The 26701-nt window shown below is 33.4% G+C and overlaps 2 protein-coding genes across 3 annotated transcripts in view; both read right to left on the bottom strand.

Annotated features, from left to right (window-relative positions):
- The window catches only part of LOC120426454 (death-associated protein kinase related), a 163937-nt gene that overhangs the window by 99983 nt on the left and 37253 nt on the right, over nucleotides 1-26701 (bottom strand). The window lies entirely within an intron of this gene.
- LOC120426456 (uncharacterized) lies at nucleotides 4244-19800 on the bottom strand. The gene is made up of 2 exons (XM_039591218.2): nucleotides 15858-19800; nucleotides 4244-6168 (listed from the first exon to the last, which is right to left on the bottom strand). Exons 1-2 carry the CDS (start codon nucleotides 15978-15980, stop codon nucleotides 4534-4536), a joined length of 1758 nt encoding a protein of 585 aa, XP_039447152.1. The 5' UTR covers nucleotides 15981-19800; the 3' UTR covers nucleotides 4244-4533.

Below are 26701 nucleotides of genomic sequence, written 5' to 3'. Positions count from 1 at the left end.
GCGGCTGGCTCTGGCTGTCCCGATGACAGTTAGCCAGTTCGATTTGCGATGCCTTTTCGTTGGGTCGCAAAATTTTTTGCGTCCGTTGTCGGTGTGCAACAACAACAAAACCTTATCATACCATTTCAGTTCGATAAACATTGTAACTCGTCGTTCGCAACGTTAACCAGTACCTCACTAAACATTAATCATTTAAAACTCGTAAAATCATCTCAAGTTAAAAATTGCACTGTTCAATCCTTCATTCATTAATTTCATATGATTTTGGTTCTATCTTTCAACAGCCAGCTGTCTAAGCCTAATACATTTCATTTAAAATTGAACAACAGATAAACGAGAAATGTCTCATCCGCAGCATCCGATTGCTTGCCTTGAGAATAAAACAAAATACCGTTAAACAAACACTATGATTTTAGGTCGCATCATGATCTTCTATGATGAATCCTGACCAAACACCCTATCCTACTAACAAGTTTTCAGGTTCCTGGCGCTCGTGGGGTGTAAGCACAGAGTAAATCAGCTGCCCTAGTAGCAACCTGCGCTAACTAACATTCCCGTCCCTTAAAATCGAGGTCTACAAACTGACATGGCGGGCGCCGTTGGTGGCCAATGACTGTTACCTATTCGCAACTGATCTAGATTTAGCAATCATGGTGTTTTATCTTTTCAGCGCATTCATACATGCTGTTGATAAGGGAAACACCACTAGATCGTCGAAGCCTATAATCAGTAGTGCTGAAAGGATATTACGGTTCTGTTCAGCAACGGAGGGGCAACCATGGGTGATCTCTCATGCTCATGCTCATGCTCATGCTCATGCTATAGTTTAAAAGTTATTAAAATTTTAAAAGATTTAAAAGCTTTAAAGTTTAAAAAAAAATTGAAAATTTGAAAACATCAAAAAGTTTTAAAAGATTTAAAAGTTTTAAAAGTTATAAATTATAAAAGTTTGTATTGAATTTTTTTATAATTTTGAATTAAAATTTTTGAAATTTTAGAATTGAAATTTTTAAAATTTTTGAAATTTTTAAAATTTGAAATATTTTTAAAATTTTTGAAATTTTTTGAAATTTTTAAAATTTTTGAAATTTTTGTTTCTAAAATTTGAAACTTAATTTTTAAAAATGAAAAAAAAAATATTTTTTTTATTTTTTTAAGTTTTTCATTATTTTAAATTATTTGAATTTTTTTGAAGTTTTTTAAAAAATTGATTTTTTTTAATTTTTTGAGTTTTTTAATTTTTTTGAATTTTTTATATTTTTTTATTTTTTTTGAATTTTTTACATTTTTTTAATTTTTAAATTTTAAAATTTTAAAATTTTTAAATCTTTAAATTTTTAAATTTTTAAATTTTTAAATTTTTAAATTTTTAAATTTTTAAATTTTTAAATTTTTAAATTTTTAAATTTTTAAATCTTTAAATTTTTAAATTTTTAAATTTTTAAATTTTTTAGTTTTTAAATTTTTAAATTTTTAAATTTTTAAATTTTTAAGTTTTTAAATTTTTAAATTTTTAAATTTTTAAATTTTTAAATTTTTAAATTTTTAAGAATTTTTTGATTTTTTTGAATTTTTTGAACTTTTTGAATTGTTTGAATTTTTTAAATTATTTGAATTATTTCAATTTTTTGAATTTTTTGAATTTTTTAAATATTATGATTTTTTTTAATATTTTGAATTTTTTGATTTTTTTTGAATTTTTTAATTTTTTTGAACTTTTTTAATTTTTTAAATTATTTGAATTTTTTGAATTTTTTAATTTTTTTGGATTTGTTGAATTTTTTGAATTTTTTTGAATTTTTTGAATTTCTTGAATTTTTTGAATTTTTTGGATATTTTTGATTTTTTTATTTTTTTGAATTTTTTGAATTTTTTTTGAAATTTTGAAATTTTTGATTGAAATTTTTGAATTTTTTGATTTTTTTGATTTTTTGGAATATTTTGAATATTTTAAATTTTTTGAATTTTTAGATTTTTTTGAATTTTTTGAATTTGTTAAATTTTTGAAAATTTTAATTTTTTTTAAATTTTTGAAAATTTTAATTTTTTTGAATTTTTTGAATTTTTTGGAATTTTTAGAATTTTTAAGAATTTTTAAAAATTTTAGAAATTTTAGATTTTTAGAATTTTTAAGAATATTTACAATTTTTAAGGATTTTTAAGGGATTTTAGCATTTTTAGAACTTTTTAAATTTTTTGGATATTTTTGAAATTTTTGATTTTTTTAAATTTTTTTAATATATTTTGATTTTTTTGAATATTTTAAATATTTGAATTTTTTGAATTATATGATTTTATTTAATTTTTAAAAAATTAAGATTTTTTTAAATTTTTAGAATTTTTAGAATTTTGAGGAATTTTTGAAATTTTAAGAAATTTTAGATTTTTTAGATTTTTTAAGAATTTTTAGCAATTTCAGAATTTTTAGAATTTTTAGAAATTTCAAAATTTTTAGAATTTTCAGAATTTTTAAAATTTTTAAAATTTTCAGAATTTTTAAAATTTTTAAAATTTTTAGAATTTTTAGAAGTTTTAGAATTTTTAAATTTTTAGAATTTTAGAATTTTAAGAATTTTCAGAATTTTTAGAATTTTCAGAATTTTTAGAATTTTTAGAATTTTTAGAATTTTTAGAATTTTTAGAATTTTTAGAATTTTTAGAATTTAAGAATTTTTAAATTTTTTAGAAATTTTAGATTTTTTAGAATTATTAAGAATATTTACAATTTTTAAGGATTTTTAAGAGATTTTAGCATTTTTAGAATTTTTTGAATTTTTTGAATTTTTTTTGGATATTTTTGAAATTTTTGATTTTTTTAATTTTTTAAATATATTTTGAATTTTTTGAATTTTAAGATTTTTTTGAATATTTTAAATTTCTGAATTTTTTAAATTTTATGATTTTTTTCAATTTTTTAAAATTTTAGATATTTTAAATTTTTAGAATTTTGAGGATTTTTTGAAATTTTAAGAAATTTTAGATTTTTTAGAATTTTTAAGAATATTTAGAATTTTTAAGAATTTTTAGCAATTTCAGAATTTTTAGAATTCTTAGAAATTTCAGAATTTCTAGAATTTTCAGAATTTTGAGAATTTTCAGAATTTTTAGATTTTTTAGAATTTTTAGAATTTTTAAAAATTTTAAGATTTTTAGAATTTTTAGAATTTTAGAATTTTTAGAATTTTCAGGATTTTTAGAATTTTTAGAATTTTAAGAATTTTTTGAATTTTTAGAATTTTTAGAATTTTTAGAATTTTTAGATTTTTTAGATTTTTTAGAATTTTTAAAAATTTTAGAATTTTAAGAATTTCAAGGATTTTAAGAATTTTAAGAATTTTCAGAATTTTAAGAATTTGAAGAATTTGAAGAATTTGAAGAATTTTTAGAATTTTTAGAAATTTCAGAATTTTGAATTTTTTTTTTAATTTTTAGATTTTTTAGAATTTTTAGCAATTTATAGAAATTTTAGAATTTTTTGAATTTTTGGAATTTTTAGAATTTAAGGAATTTTAAGAATTTTTAGAATTTTTAAAAAGTTTAGAATTTTTAGAATTTATAGAATTTATAGAATTTATAGAATTTTTAGAATTTTCAGAATTTTTAAAAATTTTAGAATTTTTAGAATTTTAAGAATTTTAAGAATTTTTAAAAATTTTAGAATTTTTAAAAAAATTAGAATTTTTAGAATTTATAGAATTAATAGAATTTTTTAGAATTTTTAGAATTTTAAAAATTTTTAGAATTTTTAATTTTTTTAGAATTTTTAGTATTTTTAGAATTTTTAGTTTTATTAGAATTTTTAGAATTTTTAAGAATTTTAAAAAATTTTAGAAATTTTAGATTTTTTAGAATTTTAAAGAATATTTAGATTATTTAAGGATTTTTAGCATTTTTAGAATTTTTAGCAATTTCAAAATTTTTAGAATTTTCAGAATTTTTATAATTTTCAGAATTTTTAGATTTTTTAAGATTTTTAAGAATTTTTAGAATTTTTAGAATTTTTTAAATTTTTAGAATTTTTTAAATTTTTTAAAATTTTTAGAATTTATAGAATTTTTAGAATTTGGAGTTTTTTTTAGAATTTATAGAATTTTTTATATATTTTTTAATTTTTTTCTTAATTTTTTAAATTTTTTTTTTGATTTTTTGATTTTTTTGATTTTTTGATTTTTTTTTTTTTATTTTTTTGAATCTTCTAATTTTCTTGATTTTTTTTAAATTTTTCGATTTTTTAAATTTTTAATTATTTTTTTTTCTAAGTTTTTTGCTTTGATTATTGCCCCCAGCTCTGGAGATGCACTTATAGAATGTTTTAGGAATCGCGCCGCGAGAACATTTCAATAGCAACCGAATCTTGTCGAAAGTCAACCAAGATTTTTTTTATTCTGACGGTCATGCTTTAGGGATCGTTCAAAACAGGATGTGAAATAAGCTAAAACAACGAATAAAACAAGGTTGGCTTTTGTGAGTTCAAAACATTTTATATTGAGCCTGCCTCCGCCGCTCGAAGAAGAAAAAAGATAAAACAGCACATCATTCGTTATGGCGAGCCAGCGCCATCAGCTCGAATTTGTACATAATTTCATTAATTTCTCTTTTGGCCGTGTAGTATTCTTCCTGCGATAGCAGCCGCAACGAGGCCGCTACACTGGCCACGAACAGGTCAATGTGGTCCTTCTTCGCTTCGTTCACCACCCTCAGTGTGCAGCTGTTGGCGGGCGGGTCCGTTTCGCCGTCGCGCGACCGGGTGTCCTCGTCCTGGGGGAGCATCACCACCACCGACTTGCGTCGCTTCGGCTTTGCCTTCTTGACGGGGCCACCGGTGGCGCCTGCCTCGGACTCGCCGATGCTCGGCAGCGCGGGCTCGCTTGCACCTGGAAGGATCTGCTGCTCCGTATCCCCGTAATTAACGGTGCCTGCCGCCGCGCAATCATCGTTGCCGACGTCGGACATCTGGTCCGCCACCGACTTGCTTCGATTCTCCTTGCTCGCCTTGCGACGGCTCTTGGTGACGCCTTCGCCGGTGCTCGGCCGCGCGGGGGCGCCTGCTCCAGGTTCCTCGCCTTCACCGATGCTCGGCAGCGCGGGTTCGCTTGCACCTGGAAGGATCTGCTGCTCCGTATCCCCGTAATTAACGGTGCCTGCCACCGCGCAATCATCGTTGCCGACGTCGGACAACTGGTCCGCCACCGCCTTGCTTCGATTCGCCTTGCTCGCCTTGCGACGGCTCTTGGTGACGCCTTCGCCGGTGCTCGGCCGCGCGGGGGCGCCTTCTCCAGGTTCCTCGCCTTCGCCGATGCTCGGCAGCGCGGGTTCGCTTGCGCCTGGAAGGATCTGCTGCTCCGTATCGCCGTGTCTAACGGTGCCTTCCGCCGCGCCATCATCGTTGCCGACGTCGGACGTCTGGTCCGCCACCGACTTGCGCTGCAGGTTCTTCTTAACGCTGGAAACGCCGCTGGGTCCAGGTACGGCTTGGTCGTCACCGCCGGTGCGCGTCGGCGGGGTTTCACTGGCGAGCGGTGGCTGGCACGCCTTGCAGATGTAGTGGCTCTCCAAATGGCAAAGGTCATGCCGACAGCTCGACCCGCAAGCCTCGCAAAATCGCCGGCTCCAGACGCTCGAGGTGAAGTTGCGTCCCTGCGGGCAACGGCAATCCGGTGCATCGCACACTGGCGGCCGCACCAACGGGATGAATACACCTTGAAGTTGCAAGTCCGTCTTGAACTCTTCGTCGCTATTGCACAGCGGGCAATTGAAGTAATACCCTGCCGTGAATGCGCGCAACGCGCCACAGCGCCTATGGAACCAACCGTTCCGGCAGCAGGGTGCCACCATTGACCCAAACCGGTCGTACGATCCAATCTTCTGGTCGCAGATGACGCACACCTCGTCGTCGTCGTGGTGGACCGAATCGTTGAGCTCGACGTGCTGCGGGCACCAGCTCCGGAACCTTCCGGCGAACTCGTTCACGCAACAGGCCTTCGTTCCGCAAACGATGTGATAGGTGCGACCACACCGGTTTGCGCAGCACGAGAGGTTCGCGTAGGGCCCCTCGCAGAGGTAACACTTTTGTGTTCTGATTCGCGTCACCTCCGCCTTAATACCCTCCAGCGTATAGCCGCACATTACGTCCGGTTTTCCGTTCGGCACGAGTTTCGGGGACAGCAACTGCAATATATTCACAAATTAGTCAAAATTTCACATTCTGAAATGTTTTTCTGCCCCAGGAGCTGAAGTTGAAGTCGGTGGAGTCGGGCTCTTTTTGAGGACCAAGGAACGTCAAATTTTGAGAAGTCTGAGAAGGGGTCGCTAAAATCAGGGTTGTTACGGAGAAGTCGAAAAAAAAATCCACGTCAAATTTGTGCCGTACCAATCAACGCGAAATCCGCGCCAAAAAATCGAGCGACAAACATCAAACAGAGTTTCATAATCATTTCATTGAATTATGAAATGAAAAAAAAAATTAAGGATTTATGAACAAAAATTAAACTCGTTTTATGTTTTTTAAGGACTCCGTCGGAAGTAACGCAAAGATTACAAACGTTTCAATAATGTTATATTGAAGAAACACAATTTTAAATCCAGAATAGCCACATGAGGCTGAATCTCAGTACGCAGAATCTTGAAACGCCGAAAATTATATGGACAAAAAATTTTTAGCTAGAATTAAGAAAACCAGACAATTATTAGCAAAAAAATATCGAAAATAGAACTTAAAATATATAGAAAATTAGATATAAAAACTACACGCAGAAAAATAAGGCATATTTGAATCAACGTTTTGTTAATTTGAAAATCAAGATTTTTGTTGAATCAACGCTAAACGTCACAGCAACATTTTCAAAACAACAAAAGATGTTTGTGGAATTGAGAAAATCAAGGTTTGTTTCTACGGAAAATCGGCGTTGATTATATTCAACAAAAAAATTGTTGAATCAAACCTCGTACAGGCTGATTCTACAATTTTTTTCTGCGTGTAAGTTAAATTTAAATTCAAAAACAAACCTACACAAATTAAAAAAAAATCATAAATAAAAAAAATATAAATCTAGACATTTGAAAATAAGTTCGTACAGTTACAGTACAGTTCGTACTCGATGTTCTTCATCAATGTGTCACGTAGAAAAAAAATAAAAACGAAATTTGTATTATTTTCTTCTCAAAACTACTCTAACCTAAAATATGACTCCAAAAGTTCTCCAACAATATCATATTTTCTTTAATCTAAAATGGTGACAAAAATGGTACCATTTTAAAATTCTGCAGATTTTAGCATTTTAAAAGATTCAGAGTTTATGAAATCTGCAATTCCTATTTTAAAATAGGTCAAGTTAAGGAATTTAAGAATTTAAAAATCTTGTTTTGTACTGTATTAAAATGATTTTAAATCTATTAATTTTCCGTACATTCTACTCAACTAGTTGGGCAAGACGAACAACCCGTTGGGGCAAGAGGAACAATGCATGAAACAACATGTTAATTTGCTAACATTCAGACACATCAGATTAGAATGTATTTGAAACGTTTCTTTCATTTTTTAGATGAAATAATAATATTTTACTAAAAAATTACTTGTATATAAATGGAAAAATTTCAAAATATCGATAAATTTAGCATGGACATTTTTTTAAGTATTTTTAAGTATAAATTTCCCAATAAGCAATTCATAATTTGTTCCATACTAAAAATCCATATGGTACACGGGGGAGCGGCCGTGGCTGACTGGTTACGGTGTTCGCTTTGCAAGCGAATGGTTCTGGGTTCGATTCCCATCTGCTCCCAACGAGAAAGTTAAGAACACAAAAATTTGAAATGATGAATATGAACGAACAAATCAAAGTCGTTCGAAGCGGGGTTCGATCCCCCGTCCTTTGGATTGGTAAGCAAAAATCTGGAGTTTTTTAGAAAGGTCCAATAAACCAAATTTTCAGTTTTTGCTTTTTGGGTGTTTTTTAATACCCCTGACTCAAGGCGGTTTCAAAAACACTTAAAAAGCAAAAACTGAAAATTTTGTTTATTGGACCTTTTCAAAAAAAAACTCCAGAAATGCTAACCACTAGGCCATGACGACTTGGTGAGCTTGGACTGGAATTAGGAATACTGTTACAGAGAGCGAGTTGTGGCGCTATAACCACGGCAAATAGTGTCCAGAGCATTCGTGGGATTACAATGTCCCATCCCAGAGGGTTTCGGAGTACCAAACCTTCTTAGCATGGTGCTCCCAACGAATACAACCAAATCTCGGAGCGTATGGTGGTGTGTCCCCACGCTTCTTCCTCCCCTGTCGATTCAGAATTTTGTCGTTGTTCGAACACTCAGTGCTCAAACTCAACCCAATTACGAGTCATCTCTGCGTTACGGCTTTACGCAGTAGGCCTGGCCGCTTTAACGCTTGTGATGTTTCAATGCAATGGCGCACTACAAATGTTAATAAATGACAAGAAGAGTGCTAGGCGTCATCTAACCTAAGGCACTCTCCAGGATCCCTTCGAAAGATTGGCTGCGCTAGGGTCTGATTAGATTAGATTAGATATGGTACACTTGCCCAACCTGAACAAGATTTTTTAAAAGCTCACAACCAAAATAACCAAAATATTAATCATACTTTATAATAGGTGCAAGTCATTGGTAGAGGCACTTTTGATATAGCAAAATTGCATTTTGATGAAATGAACTTAAAAACGAACCCTAAATCTTATTTTGGGCTTTCAAAATTTTATAAGAAAACAAAGGATTTGAAAAAAACACTATTCAATCTTATGGCGTTTACACCGTTTTGGCGGTTATTTGGTAGTAAAATTAACTACACTCAAACCCCGTTGTTTCGACACCAACGTGCTGATTATTGCATTCGCATATATATGAGATTTCTTCATAGTAAGATAACGACTTACCATCGACAAATCTCGATTTACCATCGACTAATAACGACTTATTGTAATTTGTAATACCTACTTTTTTGAATATTTTTTTAATTTAAACGGAATATTAAAAAAATCTCAGTTCATTTTTTTACTGTGAAAATATTACAAGATTTAAAAAATCCAAACCAAACAAAAACAAACATATCTTTTTTTTAATTTCAAAAAAAATCTTAAGTGTTCAAAAATTTTGAAACATGAAAAAAATCAAAAATTAAAAAAAAATCAAAAAAATTAAAGATTTTAGATATTCTAGAAACTTAAAAAATGCAAAAAATTTAAAAATTAAAAAAAAAATCTAAAATGCAAAATAAATCTAAAATTTTAAAACTTCCAAAAATTATAACAATTTCAAAAAATTTAACAACATCAAAAAAAAAATTTTTTAGAGGCTTAAAAAATTTAAAAATACAAATATTAAAAAAAACAAAACGTGATTTTTTATTTTATTTTTAAAAATAAAAAGGTAGTTGCTCTAAAAAGTCAAGAACAAATTAACAAAAATATTCAATTTTAAAGTTTTAGAAAATAAAAAAAATAGTCCACTTAACGGTACACATCAACCATAGCTTTTGCACTCAGATTTCTGTTTTACAGACATTTTAGTATCTTCAGTACTACGGCAACTATCGATCGATCGATTTTCGTAGTTATTTACAACGTAAGTTTGACAATTTTCGAATAAGAAGACAACAACTTCCTTGGTTGCTGTGTGTGTGAGTGTGGTCCAATCCAATACCCGCTAACCGGTAGCGAAATTATGGAAAAGTATAGTTTGTATCAGGCTTTGTATATGCCGAATGCTGATACAACTTATCTCAGTCCCGGGTATTAGGTGGTGATAGCCCTCACGCTGCTTCCAACGACCCGTTTCAGAATGACATAGCTTTCACGGTCCAATTCCGAAGTCGCTGGGCATTGTTCGGCCCCGCCTAAAAATAGAAGCAAGCATCTGAAGGAAACTCGATCTATATTTAGACTTCCAATCCCCTCAGGCAAATCAGGGATCAGCGCGTATTTAATATGAGAAGATAACATGTTTCAACACTACGGATCAATTCACTGCTAGAGTGTAAACCTTCTGATGGCCGACTGTTTAGCGCCCCAGACCACTAATCCAGAGGTGTGAGTTCGAATCCCACCTGTATCATTTTCGTTTTTGTTCATATTCAAAGTTCAAATTCCTGATTCCAAATTTCAAAGGTACCGGCCGGGATTTGATCCGTGAACCTTCTCACGGGATTGAAACTCGTCTGAAAAACCTGTATCATTTTCTCATTCGGAACAGTGGCGCCACGTAGTGGTAGCTGCCCTGTTTATTACACTGTGAAATTATCCATGGCCAATCCAAGGAACCAGAAGGTGACAACAGAAATGTCCGTCCAAAATGGGTGCTGCAAAAAAAACTTATTATTTTTAACAAATTTTCGAACAAATCAGCAACGAATTACAAGTTTGACAGTCAAACTTCATTTAAAAGTTGGTTTTGTTATTTGTTTTTGCAAAACCGCATATTTTTGACGAAAGTGTCAAAAATATTCGCAATCACCTTTTGCCTCTTGGTGGCGCTTTGTGTTAGTTTGTGTGTGGTCTATGTTTGCGGACGTGCACGCAGAATACAGAACAGTGAGAACTAGCGAAAATGCTTCACTTTCTTCTGATACAAGTCTATGAATCTATGAACTAAACCAGGGGTGCTCAAAGTTTTTGAATGGCGGGCCAAATTTGAAGCTCACATGAGCTTCTGGGCCAAATGTCGAACATTGTTGATTGTGTTCTTAATTTCAGGTATTTTTTGGAAATTTTCGCATTTTCTAGAGTTTTGTGTTTCTTCATATGTTTATAATAAGACCTTAAAAAAAACTATAGATTTAAACATGAGAAATCACAAAAGTTTTGTTCAAAAAAAAATTACACAATATTATTCATACGCTTTGTGTTCATTTTTTTAATTATTTTTTTTTTCTATATAAAATATGTAAGGGGTGTCATAAACTTTGAAAAATGTATGTTACGGCGTATTTTAAAAAAAAAAGCGGTGCGACTAATGAAAAATCTTTGCGAAAGTATATACAAATTATTATTTTACAAATGTTCAATGAATATTGGTCTGCCTGATTAAGATGGTAGTCATTTAGATTCATTGGTTCGATTATTATTGCAGTTTTCTACTTTAGTCAAAATTACATGTTTTTCACTTAACTATTTTAACACATATGTAAACATTTAAAATTGTTTCTAAATTTATAATTGTTTTTTTTTTTTTTTTTTTTTTTTTTTTTTTTTTTTTTTTTTTTTTTTTTTGGGAGGGTGATCCAGCCGCACATCGTTGATGTCGAAACCTCTAAACTGGGCCCTCGTCCTGTCACGTCCGTCAGTAGTCTTGTCGTACATTACAACTAGAATCAGATCTGCCAATGAATTAGTACACTTCGACCAAATAAACACTGACGCTGTTTGGATCTGACTCTAGAATAAATGTACAGTTGTGTGTTATTCATAAGTCCAAAATGTTCAATTATTCATATAAGTCCAAATATTCATTTGCGGATAACTACCTAACTTGAATTGAATACAAGATTTAAAGCAACCTATCCGAAAGCTACGCTTATCTCAAATCCCCGACATTTTAATTAATAGCAAAAAATAAACGTTTTTTTTGTAAAACATGTCTGGCTTCTTTTAAAAAACAAATAAAAATTAATAACAGTTCACATTTTACAAGTCGTGAATTGAAAAAGAGACGACCATTTGTTCGTCAGAATTCCAGTTGATCCTCGATTCGCAACAATGGTCGATACAATCATAATCCGACAACCGTTAGTTCAACAGATCAACGAATTTAGTCCGATATCATTTCACTATTGATTGATCGAGACTCTATGGAAATTTTGACAAATCAGAATGGTTTTTATGCTACTTGAATGAAAATCACCGATTCTGATAGAATTACTAAATTCACTATTACTAATTTTGTCCCTAAATAACTAAAGGCAAAGTATAAAAAGTTGATATTTATAGTTAAAATCCTAAATTCTACAAACACTATTTTTTTAAACCCGCATCCTAACCTGACACCCACATTAAGATAGGGAAAAATCACATATGTAGCGGTTCATTGTACAAATGTGATATTTCCACTATCAGAGAACCTCCTTGTCTCGATGACAGCTTACCGGCCATCGATTAAGCCCTGAGACTACGCCAAAGTGGGTTCTCGCAGCATGAAGTGGTGTCCATGTGTAAAAATGGAAGCTTCAGCAATATACTGAACACTTCGATTTTAATTCCACATCGAATCAAATCATACTCTTTGCCAAACAAGCATCAAACCTATGACACTCATTATGACAAAGCCCAGGGTGTTTCTAAATTTATAATTGTTTTTAAATTTAAAACAAAATATTTGCCAATGGCCAAATTTCTGAAATTAGAAATTTTTAAAAACTTTGAAATTTTTGATTTTATTTGTGTAATTTCTAGTAATTTTTGTTATTTTTGCAATTTTTGTAATTTTTGTAATTTTTGTAATTTTTGTAATTTTTGTTTTTTTTTTGTAATTTTTGTATTTTTTGTAATTTTAATTTTTTGTATTTTTTTTTGTAATTTTTGTTATTTTGTAAAATTTCAAAAATTTCAAAAATTTCAAAAATTTCAAAAATTTTAAAAATTTCAAAAATTTCAAAAATTTCAAAAATTTCAAAAATTTCAAAAATTTCAAAAATTTCAAAAATTTCAAAAGTTTTAAAAATTTTAAAAAGTTCAAAAATTTCAAAAATTACAAAAACTTTGGAAATCTTCAAAATTTTCAAAATATTAAAAAAAAATTATCTTTAAAATTTTTGAAATTTTTGAAAATTTAAAAATTTTAAAAATTTTAAAAGTTTTAAAATTTTTTAAAAAATTTAAAATTTTAAAAATTTCAAAAATTTCAAAAATTTTAAAGATAATTTTTTTTTTATATTTTGAAAATTTTGAAGATTTCCAAAGTTTTTGTAATTTTTGAAATTTTTGAACTTTTTAAAATTTTTAAAACTTTTGAAATTTTTGAAATTTTTGAAATTTTTGAAATTTTTGAAATTTTTGAAATTTTTGAAATTTTTGAAATTTTTGAAATTTTTGAAATTTTTGAAATTTTTGAAATTTTTGAAATTTTTGAAATTTTTGAAATTTTTGAAATTTTTGAAATTTTTGAAATTTTTGAAATTTTTGAAATTTTTGAAATTTTTGAAATTTTTGAAATTTTTGAAATTTTTGAAATTTTTGAAATTTTTGAAATTTTTGAAATTTTTGAAATTTTTAAAATTTTCAAAATTTTCAAAATTTTTAAAATTTTTGAAATTTTTAATTTTTTTTGAAATTTTTGAAATTTTTTAAATTTTAGAAATTTTGAAAATTTTAGAAATTTTAGAAATTTTAAAAATTTTAGAAATTTTAAAAATTTTAGAAATTTTAGAAATTTTAGAAATTTTAGAAATTTTAGAAATTTTAGAAATTTTAGAAATTTTAGAAATTTTAGAAATTTTAGAAATTTTAGAAATTTTAGAATTTTAGAAATTTTAGAAATTTTAGAAATTTTAGAAATTTTAGAAATTTTAGAATTTTAGAAATTTTAGAAATTTTAGAAATTTTAGAAGTTTTAGAAATTTTTGGAATTTTAGAAATTTTCTAAATTTTCAAAAATTTTAAAATTTTTGTTATCTTTGAAATTTTTGAAATTATTGAAAGTTTTAAAATTTTCAAAATTTTTTAAATTTTTTAAATTTTTGAAATTTTTAAAATTTTTGAAATTTTTGAAATTTTTGAAATTTTTGAAATTTTTGAAATTTTTTAAATTTTTGAAATTTAAGAAATTTTAGAAATTTTAGAAATTTTAGAAATTTTAGAAATTTTAGAAATTTTAGAAATTTTAGAAATTTTAGAAATTTTAGAAATTTTAGAAATTTTAGAAATTTTAGAAATTTTAGAAATTTTAGAAATTTTAGAAATTTTAGAAATTTTAGAAATTTTAGAAATTTTTGAAATTTTAGAAATTTTAGAAATTTTAAAAATTTTAGAAATTTTAGAAATTTTAGAAATTTTAGAAATTTTAGAAATTTTAGAAATTTTAGAAATTTTAGAAATTTTAGAAATTTTAGAAATTTTAGAAATTTTAGAAATTTTAGAAATTTTAGAAATTTTAGAAATTTTTGAAATTTTTGAAATTTTTGAAATTTCAAAAAATTTTTGAAATTTTTGAAATTTTTGAAATTTTTGAAATTTTTGAAATTTTTGAAATTTTTGAAATTTTTGAAATTTTTTGAAATTTTTGAAATTTTTGAAATTTTTGAAATTTTTGAAATTTTTGAAATTTCTGAAATTTTTGAAATTTTTGAAATTTTTGAAATTTTTGAAATTTTTGAAATTTTTGAAATTTTTGAAATTTTTGAAATTTTTGAAATTTTTGAAATTTTTGAAATTTTTGAAATTTTTGAAATTTTTGAAATTTTTAAAATTTTTGAAATTTTTGAAATTTTTGAAATTTTTGAAATTTTTGAAATTTTTGAAATTTTTGAAATTTTTGAAATTTTTAAAATTTTTTAATATTTTGAAATTTTTGAAATTTTTGAAATTTTTGAAATTTTTGAAATTTTTGAAATTTTTGAAATTTTTGAAATTTTTGAAATTTTTGAAATTTTTGAAATTTTTGAAATTTTTGAAATTTTTGAAATTTTTGAAATTTTTGAAATTTTTGAAATTTTTGAAATTTTTGAAATTTTAGAAATTTTTAAAATTTTTGAAATTTTTGAAATTTTTGAAATTTTTGAAATTTTTGAAATTTTTGAAATTTTTGAAATTTTTGAAATTTTTGAAATTTTTGAAATTTTTGAAATTTTTGAAATTTTTAAAATTTTTAAAATTTTTAAAATTTTTAAAATTTTTAAAATTTTTGAAATTTTTGAAATTTTTGAAATTTTTGAAATTTTTGAAATTTTTGAAATTTTTGAAATTTTTAAAATTTTTGAAATTTTTGAATTTTCTGAAATTTTTGAAGAAAAAATCTTGACCAATTACGATCCTACGATCGCATGCAATAATCACCACGCAACTGTTGTCAATTTTTGAAATTTTTGAAATTTTGAAATTTTTGAAATTTTTGAAATTTTTGAAATTTTTGAAATTTTTGAAATTTTTGAAATTTTTGAAATTTTTGAAATTTTTGAATTTTTTGAAATTTTTGAAATTTTTGAAATTTTTAAAAATTTTGAAATTTTTGAAATTTTTGAAATTTTTGAAATTTCTGAAATTTTTGAAGAAAAAATCTTGACCAATTACGATCCTACGATCGCATGCAATAATCACCACGCAACTGTTGTCAAACGAACGGGGTCACATTTGAGTTTGACACCCCGAGTTCACACATACTACCAAACGATTGTTTTGATAGTGTGCGTGAGAGCCGTGTAAAAAGTGACAGTTCGTCACTTTTTAGTTTGAACCAACCAACGGGGTGCAAACTAAAAAAGTGTCAAACGAAAAAGTGACCAGTCACCGGGGGTTGAGTGTAGTTGTATTGTTAGTTCCTCATATTGGAAAATTGGAAATTGCAAGAATAACGATGGTACGAGCGATTGTTCCTCTTGCCCCACTTTCCCCTAATTCAATATTTTAATATATTTCAATATTTCTCTCAATGGTTTTACTTATCAAAATAGCCATCCGCGCAAAAACCGCGCCTGAGCCAATTTATGGTACCAGTTTTGGTTCAAACGAACGTCATTTGTTAGTGTGCGTGGAACTCGCATGAAACTGAGTGCGGCACACTAGCCCTCAAACGAACGTACCATAATGGCCAGCAAATCCGCGCGATACGCGCCATCCGGACGGATCATGCCGTCCGTAACAACCCTGAATTCGGAGTCGAAGCCGCTAAAAATAAAAAAAAAAACAACTTACCATGCAAAAGGTGTGGACCCGGATTCTCCACTTGGCCATCACCATCCCGTAGTGTACATCATCCTCCTCCGAGAACTTACAGATGTAGCACGCCGAACCGGCTCCTTTCGGTGCAAATGACATGCTGCTTTTTCACAATGCACAACTTGAACACAAACTCTTCTCGAAACGACCGAACCAAAACTTTGTGTAGCGCGAAATCACCTCCTCGGAATCTTCTTTCTAATCCACAAAACTTGAAAACACTTCTGAAAATGGCCGAGCGCGTTTGCACGAAAAAAAATGACAGCTAACGAAATCACAACCAACACTGTTGCCGTTTTGCGCGATGATGTGAAGTACTAGATCGAGCGGTGCGGAGGTTGCACGGAAAAAAATTTACGAATTAAAGACTAATAAAAATAAATAATTATTTTTATCATTTCATTTCTGTTTTAATAAAAACTAGGTTTTAAGTCGTGCATCTAGTGACAACGAGTGTAAGCGTATACGCTTACATATTTCACAGGTTTTACATCAGAGATCTTAGCCGTGAATGAATGAATAATTCTCATACCCGCCGGCAGCTTGGTCCAGTTCACAGGTGTTGGCTTGATCAAACATCTTCATCTTATGTTCAGTAATCTATAATATAATAAAACAAAATTCGTACGAATAAACATCTGTACGTGGGATTTTGTTGTTACAAATACCAGTACTTTTTTAACACTAACAAATTCTTAGCAAACACTTAATTGAATTATCGGGCAACAATTTTTTTACATTTCTTGGAGAATTTCGTTCATTGCTTGGTCATTTTTGTGAAAGGGAAGTCAGTCTACTGGAATATCATTCGGGGGAATGGGAGTTTGGTTTGATTTCGTTCGGATTTGCTTAATTTGTTCGTATCGGAGTTAAGAATATCATTCGGGGGAATTGGAGTTTGGTTTGATTTCGTTCGGTTTTGCTTAATTTGTTCGTATCGGAGTTGAGTCATCAAAACAAATCACGACCCTTTGGCCACGGTAAACGTTTGTTTATTAGCTATCACACACACTTGGTACCATTAAACAAATTCACTGTCACCTCTCACAATAGTGGTATGCGTTTTCCCGAACTGTGCCAATCCTGAAAAGGTAGCATGAGTGTAGGGACACATCACACAGACGCCCTTGTTTGACCGTGACGACATCAAAAGTATGAGATATGTATGTGTGTGTGTGTGTGTGTGTGTGTGTGTGTGTGTGTGTGTGTGTGTGTGTGTGTGTGTGTGTGTGTGTGTGGTCCAATCCAATACCCGCTAACTGGTAGCGATATTATGGGAAAGTATAGTTTGTATCAGACTTTGTATATGCTGAATGCTGATACAACTTATCTCAGTTCCGAATATTAGGTGGTGATAGCCCTCACGCTGCTTCCAACGACCCGTTTCAGAATGACAGAGCTCCTTGCGGTCCAATTCCGAGGTCGCTGGGCATTGTTCGGCCCCGCCTAAACATAGAAGCAAGCATCTGAAGGAAACTCGATCTATATTTAGACTTCCAATCCCCTCAGGCAAATCAGGGATCAGCGCGTATTTAATATGAGAAGATAACATGTTTCAACACTACGGATCAAATCACTGCTAGAGTGTAAACCTTCTGATGGCCGACTGCTTAGCGTCCCAGACCACCAATCCAAAGGCGTGAGTTCGAATCCCACCTGATTCATTTTTGGTTTTGTTCATATTCAAAGTTCAAAATTTCTGATTCCAAATTTCAAAGGTACCGACCGGGATTTGATCCCTGAACCTTCTGCTTGTGAGGCAGAAGCCGTAACCAATAAGCCACGGAGCCGGTCACGACATCAAAAGTATGAGATGCCGCAAAATTAATAAGCAGGCATCAGACATCAGAGACCTTATTGCCGTAAAAACTGTGGTAGAAAAGAATTCCGAGATCATTATTTTAAAGTTCACACTAATGAATGATTTCAAAAAAATCTACCGTGGTTGGTCAAAATTCGTTTGACAGTATGGCTGCTTTCAGAGTCAAACGTGTCAATAATAATAATACGTTTCTCAAAACCATAAGGAAGCTTGAGTATCACAGAAGTTATAAATTCTGTAACATTTTAAATAGTTGACGAATCTTTTCGCACTCTTCGGCAAGTGTTTCCCTGGAATACGGACTATGGGCTAATCAGGTTTTCGAAAAATGCAAAAAAAAACTTTACAGGGCTCAAATCTGGCAAAAAACAAAAACGCACCGACTTTACGGGTTAAATCCCATTTTTAAATTCAAAGTTAACCTTCGGGAAGTCGCGTGTTTTGGCATTTCTTACAAGTGCCGTTACAAAGTGTGTACAAAGTACACGTACGCGACTGCCGGTGGGTTAAAGCGCCAGGTCCTGTCGGAACCAATCAAGCTCATAGTACAGTACAGTACAGTATCATAACAGACGCTGGTGGTGCGTTAGAGCTCCGTGTGAACGGGTTGTCAAACTAAAAAGTCACCTCATCAAACCAGCGGGTTTTAGTGTACACTTTTTGCTCACAATGGCCAATTTGACAATTTTTTGCTTGAAATGTTAAAACAATACGCGGTAGCAATACAAGTAAGATATGAATTATGCTTAAGGTAGCAAATTGAGATAAAAATTGTTTGCTCAGCTTGTTGACCAAATGATAAAAATATCTTCAACAATTGTTGTTTTTTACCACCAAAATGATAGAAATAGTCTTTTGGAGAAAATTCATCCAAATCGTGCAATCAAAGGCACCATTAGTTAACGTCACCCACCAAAATAAGTCCAAATTGCAAAATTTACATCAACTGCGACATTGTGAATTTCAGACAGTAACTATCCTTGGCAGCAAAGTGCCATAATTAACCCACAAAACAAAATTAATACGACGACTTGCTCCAAATGATAGCCGAGAGTTCGCTGCAGCTGCAAAATGGTAATTCCGCGATACTTTCCATTCGCCACGAAATTCCACGTTGACACAGTCAACCGTACCTTTGTTCGTCGGCATTGAAGAATTCGCCACAACCACAAAGTCGCAGTTACTCGAAGGTCTCTGTCTTCCAGCGGCAGCAACCAGCAGTTCAACGCGGATTAAGATAAGACGAATAAAATGATAATGGAGCACGCAGGTAAGAGATAACGACTACCTCTGAAACAGCACAGCACATTAACTCGTTCCCAAGAAGAGACAAACTGTCGCGCGCTGTCTCCGCGAAGGCTTGAACAACGCCAGATTAAGCTAGCGGGTGATAGAAAGATCATGGAGAGCGGGAGAAAATCGAAAGCGACGACCCTCTCCAGACCTTGAACGACCTCGTTCGGACGCAAATGGAGCAAATCTCTCCTTCGCCTATTTTTTTTTTATTGTGCAACACAACACACTTTGCTTATCTATTTGTGCGTAGATCGCTGCTGTTCAGCTGTTCCGACAACTCGACAAACCCCGCTTTGTTCTCCCACAGTTACTCCTCCCACACACGTGCGCCCAGCAGCACAAGTGTGCTCGACCTCAACCAGTCACGACGCTGCGATAACAGCTCAGCTCAAGTAGCAGTCTTCGGAGATACTGCTCCCAATAAGCGATCTTTAATGAGTCTTGTTGGTGCGACCTTGGTTCCGGATTGCGCGGCGTTCTACGTCGCAGCGACGGCATAGTTGAGCAGAGCTAATCCTCAATTAATTTTCGGCTGACGTGAGCGAAGCTGCTGCCACAGAGTTGATAATGACCCCGATACGGAACTCGGGAGATCAACAAAGCTCCCTTGAGGCAAAGCCGAAGGCCACAACTGCGGAGATTTGCGGATGTGCTGAGCCGATAAACTCTGCGGGCACTGCCGTTAATGGAAATGATCGTGAAAAAGACAGTCGAAATATAACTCCTTAGGCCTCGGGCAGCGACTTCAAGATGGATTGCAATCCCTTGATTCACCCTCCCAGTCAACTTAATCGGAATTCTGAAACGGAATTCAATTCGAACCGTTTACGTATTCCGTTTCAAACGCAACAACCGATTCCGTGTACGTATCGGTTGTTGCGCTTGAAACGGAATACGTACACGATTTGAATTGAATTCCGTTTCAGAATTCCGATTGAGTTAACTGGGATTGTTCGACCCAAGCCCAAGAATAACTAAAACTTTCGCCGCGTTTTCTCAGTGTATGCGATTCTAGTACCGCAGCACGGTCATCAACAGCGCAGCCAACCTTACAGCAAAAAAAAAAACGGCGCAGCGACGAAAACGATCGCGCGCTGCCAACGTGACAGCTGAAAACGGCGAGAACGTTTCGGAACAAACGTCAGATCAATTTGAGTTTTGGCAGTGGTGCCAGAATATGTTCCATTAATTTTTGATGGAAGTTTTTTTTTTCAGATTTGAACTTCATTGACATTGTAAAGAGTTAAATTTTGCAAGATTGTTTATTTTAATTTTACACGATAAGTAAAAGTATAAATGAGTTGCGTAAGCAGTTGTTGTCCAGCTAGCTCAACCGTTTGCTTAGACCGAAATGTTTGAAAGTGAATTAGCTTCAGGAAGCTCGTTGACTAGATTTATGGCAGTTGATCTAGGATGTCTCCAACCCGTTGGTAGTCCCATCTAGTAATGTATGCAAAAGTCATCAGAGGGGCACACCTTTATTTATGATCAATCAGTGCACACAACAGCTTCAAAAAGAAACACCTTCTAAGCTTCCGCAGATCTCAACACGCATCAGCTAGCAAACATCGACATCTCACTTCGTACGTTTCAACTCGGACTTCAAAGCTTCTGACTTATTCGAATCAGTTCAATATTTACTCACTCATTTTTGAGCAAAGTCATAATTAACATATTAGCATAAACAGCGTGACATGAAGGCAGGAAAAAAAACTCACGAGTTGACCAATTTGTCACATCTACCGGGCATGTGACGGAGGAGGTCGTCCCGCGCAGGTCGTTGCGGAGGGTGTGTTCGGTCCATTAGCCGTCTTTGTCTCCAGTTCGGTAGCACCGCATCACAATATGCTCTGCCAACTGTAAAAACCCTGGGTCGCGCCGTAACCAGCAAATAAAGTCGTACGAAAGACTCCCTCTGTGTCTGGGACGTGATTTTGGTTTTATTGGGCCATATCAACATCATCATCATCGGAATCGTCGTCGGGTGCGCTTTGTTGTTTGCGTTTAGGTCGATGACGTTCTGCACTCCCTCCCTCCGTCAACGCGCCTGGTTTACGAGTTCTGGTTTGAAGATCTACGAGTGCGCTTGGAGTCGTGAGAATTGGTTGCCATTTTTGGGATCCCCGTGGCTTGCACTCCGCGGTTGGGGAACCTAGAGGTTGGTCGGCGAGGACCGTAAAACTTTTATTGGAGTCAGGCCCCGATGCATCACCAGTGCGGCGCCGACTTGGGCAGCTACCGCGATTCGGGTGACCAGAAAGCGGTTTTACCAGTTGCAGTCAAGGGTCACCCCTAGCAGCTGCGTAGAACGGTGCGGAAGTGAGCAGGCTGAACGAATCCGTAATAGGGCCAGGTTGAGCGCGTTTAAGGACTGGCTCAATTTGAAGCCGGCGTAATTACACTCAACCCCCGGTGGTTGGTCACTTTTTCGTTTGACACTTTTTTAGTTTGTACCCCGTTGGTTGGTCAAAGTCAAACTAAAAAGTGACGAACTGTCACTTTTTACACGGCGCTCACACACACTATCTAAACAAACGTTCAGTAGTGTGTGTGAACTCCGTGTAAAAGGGGTGTCAAACTAAAAAGTGACCCCGTTCGTTTGACAACAGTTGGTGTCAAACCATCGGGGTTTGAGTGTACGACCTTCGAGTAAGAACCGCTCACATGTCTACACGGCTGTTCCGCAATTCTTCGCGCGCGGTAGACATTGTGTCCGACGCCATATCAGGGAAGGGAAACTACAACTACTGACCTACATCGACGGTTGTCAAAAGAAAGCAATGCTCCTTCCCGGAAATTAAATCGAATAACTGGAAACCAGCCAACAACTGTCGCGCCGGCCATCGAACACCACATATAGCAACCCTAGACAATAATTCAACTCCATAAAAAGCCGTGCTCAGGATTGGGCACTCCGGAACGGAAGGAAAGGTGGCGACAGCGCCGAAAATCGAAGTCGACAGCCACCTTGGAGCCGAAATAACTTAAACTCTCTTGCCAAAACGGAGGCCTTATTATTATATTACCAATGTGTGCAAAATGTGCCCGGAATTGAACTCGATCAACCGCGAAGAAGTCCCGAAAGCGGATTAATCCGCTCTTAAGTTGTCGGGACAGGAAGGGTCGCGCGTTCAATGTTTCCGCGCCGCGATGAGTCACTAATGTGGTTGATATCACTCCGAGACTTCCGGCACATCATCCATCCATCATGTGTGTTAAGGCAGTGGAGAGGATGCATGTGCGTACGGAACAGTAGCGGCACTACTGATTTATGATTTTATATTGCTGCGGGCGAGCGATTGCTGCCGAAGACGATATCCAAAATAATTAAAAATTCACCATCGCCGCGCTGGTTCCGCCGAATTGCCTTGCCGGGGCTTCTTCCCTTGCGGCGATGTGTGCCGATGGCACAACACTCCCTTAGCCTGCGATGTCCATAAGGTGTTTGTTTGGTTTTGTTTTTTGTTCCAAATTGGAGTTTAAACATTGTTTTGCCATTCTCAAAAAAAAAGTGATACAGTCCAAACTCTTTCTAATCTGCCGTTCTAATTGGCTCCTAAAATAAAGCTTGGATTGCTGATATTATTGTTTACAGCGATAAAAGCATGAGCATGAGCATGAGAGACCACCCATGGTTGTCCTTCTCCGTTGCTGAACAGAACCGTAATATCCTTTCAGCACTACTGATCATAGGCTTCGACTATCACGTGGTATTTCCCTTATCAACAGCATGTATGAATGCGCTGAAAAGATAAAACACCATGATTTCCAGAACAAGATCAGTTGCGAATAGGTAACAGTCATTGGCCACCAACGGCGCCCGCCATGTCAGTTTGTAGATCTCGATTTTAAGGGACGGGAATGTTAGTTAGCGCAGGTTGCTACTAGGGCAGCTGATTTACTCTGTGCTTACACCCCACAAGCGCCAGGAACCTGAAAAATTGGTTAGTAGGATAGGGTGTTTGGTCAGGATTCATCATAGAAGATGATGATGCGACCCAAAATCATAGTGTTTGTTGAAAGGTATTATATTTTATTCTCAAGGCAAACACTCGGTTGCTGCGGATGAGACATTTCCCGTTTAACTGTTGTTAAATTTTTAATGAAATGGTTTAATCTTAGACAGCCGGCTGTGGAAAGATAAAACCAAATAATATTTATTTATAAAATGAGGTGTTAAACGCAATGCTGCAATGATAGCGTAGTCTGATTTGTAATTATATAATCATTTAGTTCATGAATTTGTTACGGAATAGACGCGACGAACTCAATCATCAAGTGCCTTCCTATCTTCTTTCTGTTAGCTAGATAAGGTATTGATTTTCGTTGCCTCTCGAGCTACGATGCTATGGAGAGGGCTTAACACACAAACAACCGACGTCGAGCCCTCCGAGCTACGGAGCTATGGGAAGGTCTTTTCAACACAAAAAAGACTCGCGCACCACACGACGTTCTTGATGAATCAAAATAATTTTGTTACGCGATAAACCTAACGAACTCGGATCGTTTTTATCGAAAACTATATCACAATTCACGACAAAAATGCGAAACAAAAGGCACACACACAAAAAAAAATCACTTTTCACTCCGAATATTATTTTACGACCACGCGCTCCCTTTGCCAATTATGCACTGATGACGCTGCATTTCCGGAGGGTAATTTTCTCCTCGCAGCGCACAATTCATTACAAAAATGCGAAACAAAAGGCACACACACAAAAAAATCACTGATCACTCCGAATATTTTTTTTTCGACCACGCGCTCCCTTTGCCAATTATGCACTCATTATTGTTTACAGCGATAAAGCTTATTTTCTGCGTACAATGACCCTTTGTACGACCACAAAGAGTTAAAAATGAATTTTTAAACCAATTTTGAAAAATTAACCTCACGGTCCTTCTTGGCAGATGCGGTCCTACTTGACATCTGTTTCCAAGGGGACCATAGTTGATCCATCGGGAAAATGTTTTGTCATTTTTTTTGTATTAAAATAAAAATAAGTGATCAGAAATGGTAGTTTAGCGTGTTTTCAATCATTGTACATACAAATTTACATAGGGCTTTAGAACCCTATTGTCCCATGTTCAACAAGTTGCCATGTTGCAACGTGATTTTTCAACCATGTTTTGTGTGCCTATGAACTATGAACGATTTTGTTTCAAGACCGGAAGATTGTGAAAAGGGTTTTTTTTTTGTAAGAAAACCCGTGAACTCTGATGGCACTGCCATTAACGGAAGTGATCGTGAGAAATACAGTCGAAATCCAACTCCTCAGGCCTCGGCCAGCGACTTCAAGATGGATTGCAATCCCTCAAACTTTCGCCACATTTTTTCAGTGAATGCGATTCTAGTTCTGCAGCACTGCCATCAAAGCGCCGCGACGCAGCCAACCTGACAGCAAAAAAAAAAGCAGCGACGAAAGCGTTCGCGATCTGCCAACATGACAGCTGAGAACGGTGCAACGGCGAGATCGTTTCGGCGCAAACGTCAGACAAATTTGAGTTTAGGCAGTGGTGCCAGAATATTTTCTCTGAATTTTTGATGGAATCATTCGGCAAATGGTGACTGTATGGTTGTTGACTATGCGTAAGGCTACCAACTGTACGGATTTTTTCCTTACCGTACGGATTTTCGACCCTCTCCACGGATTTTAAACAGGCCGGAATTTTTGTACGGAATTTTTCGCATAGTACGGATTTGTACGGAATTTTAACAAATTATAAATAGTTTTTTTTTTGATTGGGTCAAAGCTTTTGCTAATTAGACATTTTTGTTTAACTTTCAGTTTGATATTAAAAGGATAACTTGCATCGTTTTCCGGGTTTTCCTCAGTTCAATCTTGATTATCAATAATTGTTCTTTTCAACTTCCTTGAAAAACATATTTATCAAATAAAAGATCAAAAGGCTTTCTAAAGCTTGTGAAAACCTTGTGTTGTGCTTGTATTTATAGGACCTTTCCAATAAAAGCTCTAGAAATGTTTTCGTGAAAACACTGACAACAATATTATTCGTAGAAGTAAACTTGATATTTCGTAAACTTTTGAACGTTTAACAAAAATATTTCTAATTCCCTAATTCCAAATTTATCTAAATAATTCCTTGACATTTTTTGTTATACCATGGTGTCATGTCGGAAAAGTATACGGATTTGCTGCTCAGCAAGAGTTGGTAGCCTTAACTATGCGGGAGGATTTTTTTTAAGAATTTGATAACTGCATTGACTTTGCAATGAGTAAGGCTACCGACTGTACGGATTTTTTCCTTACCATACGGATTTTCGAACCTCTTCGCGGATTTTTAACAGGCCGGAATTTTTGTAGGGAATTTTACGCATAATACGGATTTGTACGGAATTTTAACAACTTTTTAATCATTGAATTGCTTTTTTGATTTGGTTGAAGCTTTTGTTAACTACACAGAAAGAATATGTGGATTTACTTGACACGGAAAAAATGAATTACATGTAAACTCAATTGATGTTAACGTAAGATTCGACGTAAACGGTTGAATCACACGTAAAATCATGTTTTTACGTATAATTTGTTACAAATTTACATCAAATTGCATTTAAATTTAAATTTTTAATGACGTGCAAAAGTGTTACATCATAAATGATGTAACATTCGGAAATAATTTTTTGTGTGTAGAAATTTTTGTTTTTCTGTGAGTTTGATTTAAAAAGGGAGAGTTTTCCTGGGTTTCCTCAATTAAAACTTGATTATCAATAATTCTAGAGTTTTTGAACTATTGTCTTTCATATGTTGATAGGACCTTTAAAAAAAACTCTAGAATTGTTCTTTTAGAAATTCCTTACTATATATATTTATCCATTTCCAAAGGCTTTCTAAAACTTGTGAAAACATTTGAACATTTGAATTAACAAATCTAGAGTTTTTTTAAAGGTCCTATAAACTGTTGTGTTTCACATGTTATAGGACCTTTTCAATAAAAAAAACTCTGGAAAATTGTTCGTGAAAACACTAAGAACGGTATTATTCGTAAAAGCAAACTTGACATTTTGTAAACTTTAAAACGTTTAACAAAAAACATTGAAGAACATAACGATTTGATTCAATTCACGGTTTATTTTATGCTACTGAAAGAATGTTTAGTCTAGATCAAATGTGTTTCAAAATTTATATAATTTTGTGGTACAATCATTGACGTCCTAGTTAGCAATCATTGATTAATGACGATTTCCATAACTTTGCAAGGAATGGGATAATCGTTACCAAAAGGAATCAGCATGTGTATGGCACTATTCTAAACAACTTGTAGAAGGAATTTTGTCAAAATATTGATAGGGGCGCCAAATTTATATCTTTGAACGAAAAATCATGGCAATGATGGAAGTCTTCACGTTAAATTACTTTGTAAAGTAACAGTTTCTCAATACAAGGTTGCCAGATTTTCAAGATTCATGATAAGCCGTTAAATCTATGTTGAAAACCATAAACAGATATTAGGTTACAAAAGTTTAAAGTAGAAAATTCAAGTTTTGCCCATAGGTAGCGAAATGTAATGACAGAGCTGCCAGAAAAAATCATGATTCATCGGAGAGATTTATCACATTTTTTGTTTTTGGGAGTTTTTAATACCCCTGACTCAAAGCGGTTTCAAAAACACCCAAAAGCAAAAACTGGAAATTTGGTTTATTGGACCTTTTCAAAAAAAAAAAAACTAAAGACATATCTTTATA

Source organism: Culex pipiens, chromosome 1 (assembly GCF_016801865.2).
Source record: "Culex pipiens pallens isolate TS chromosome 1, TS_CPP_V2, whole genome shotgun sequence".
Taxonomy (NCBI): domain Eukaryota; kingdom Metazoa; phylum Arthropoda; class Insecta; order Diptera; family Culicidae; genus Culex; species Culex pipiens.
Note: the sequence above shows the minus strand (reverse complement) of the source record. Positions and strands in the feature narration are given on the sequence as shown.

Bases quoted from the DNA above. Each gene is read 5' to 3' on its own strand.
- LOC120426456 (XM_039591218.2), bottom strand. From the start codon at position 15,980: ATGTCATTTGCACCGAAAGGAGCCGGTTCGGCGTGCTACATCTGTAAG. The intron at 6,169-15,857 runs GTAAGTTGTTTT...AATATATTGCAG, and splicing joins GGGTCCACACCTTTTGCATG to TTGCTGTCCCCGAAACTCGT.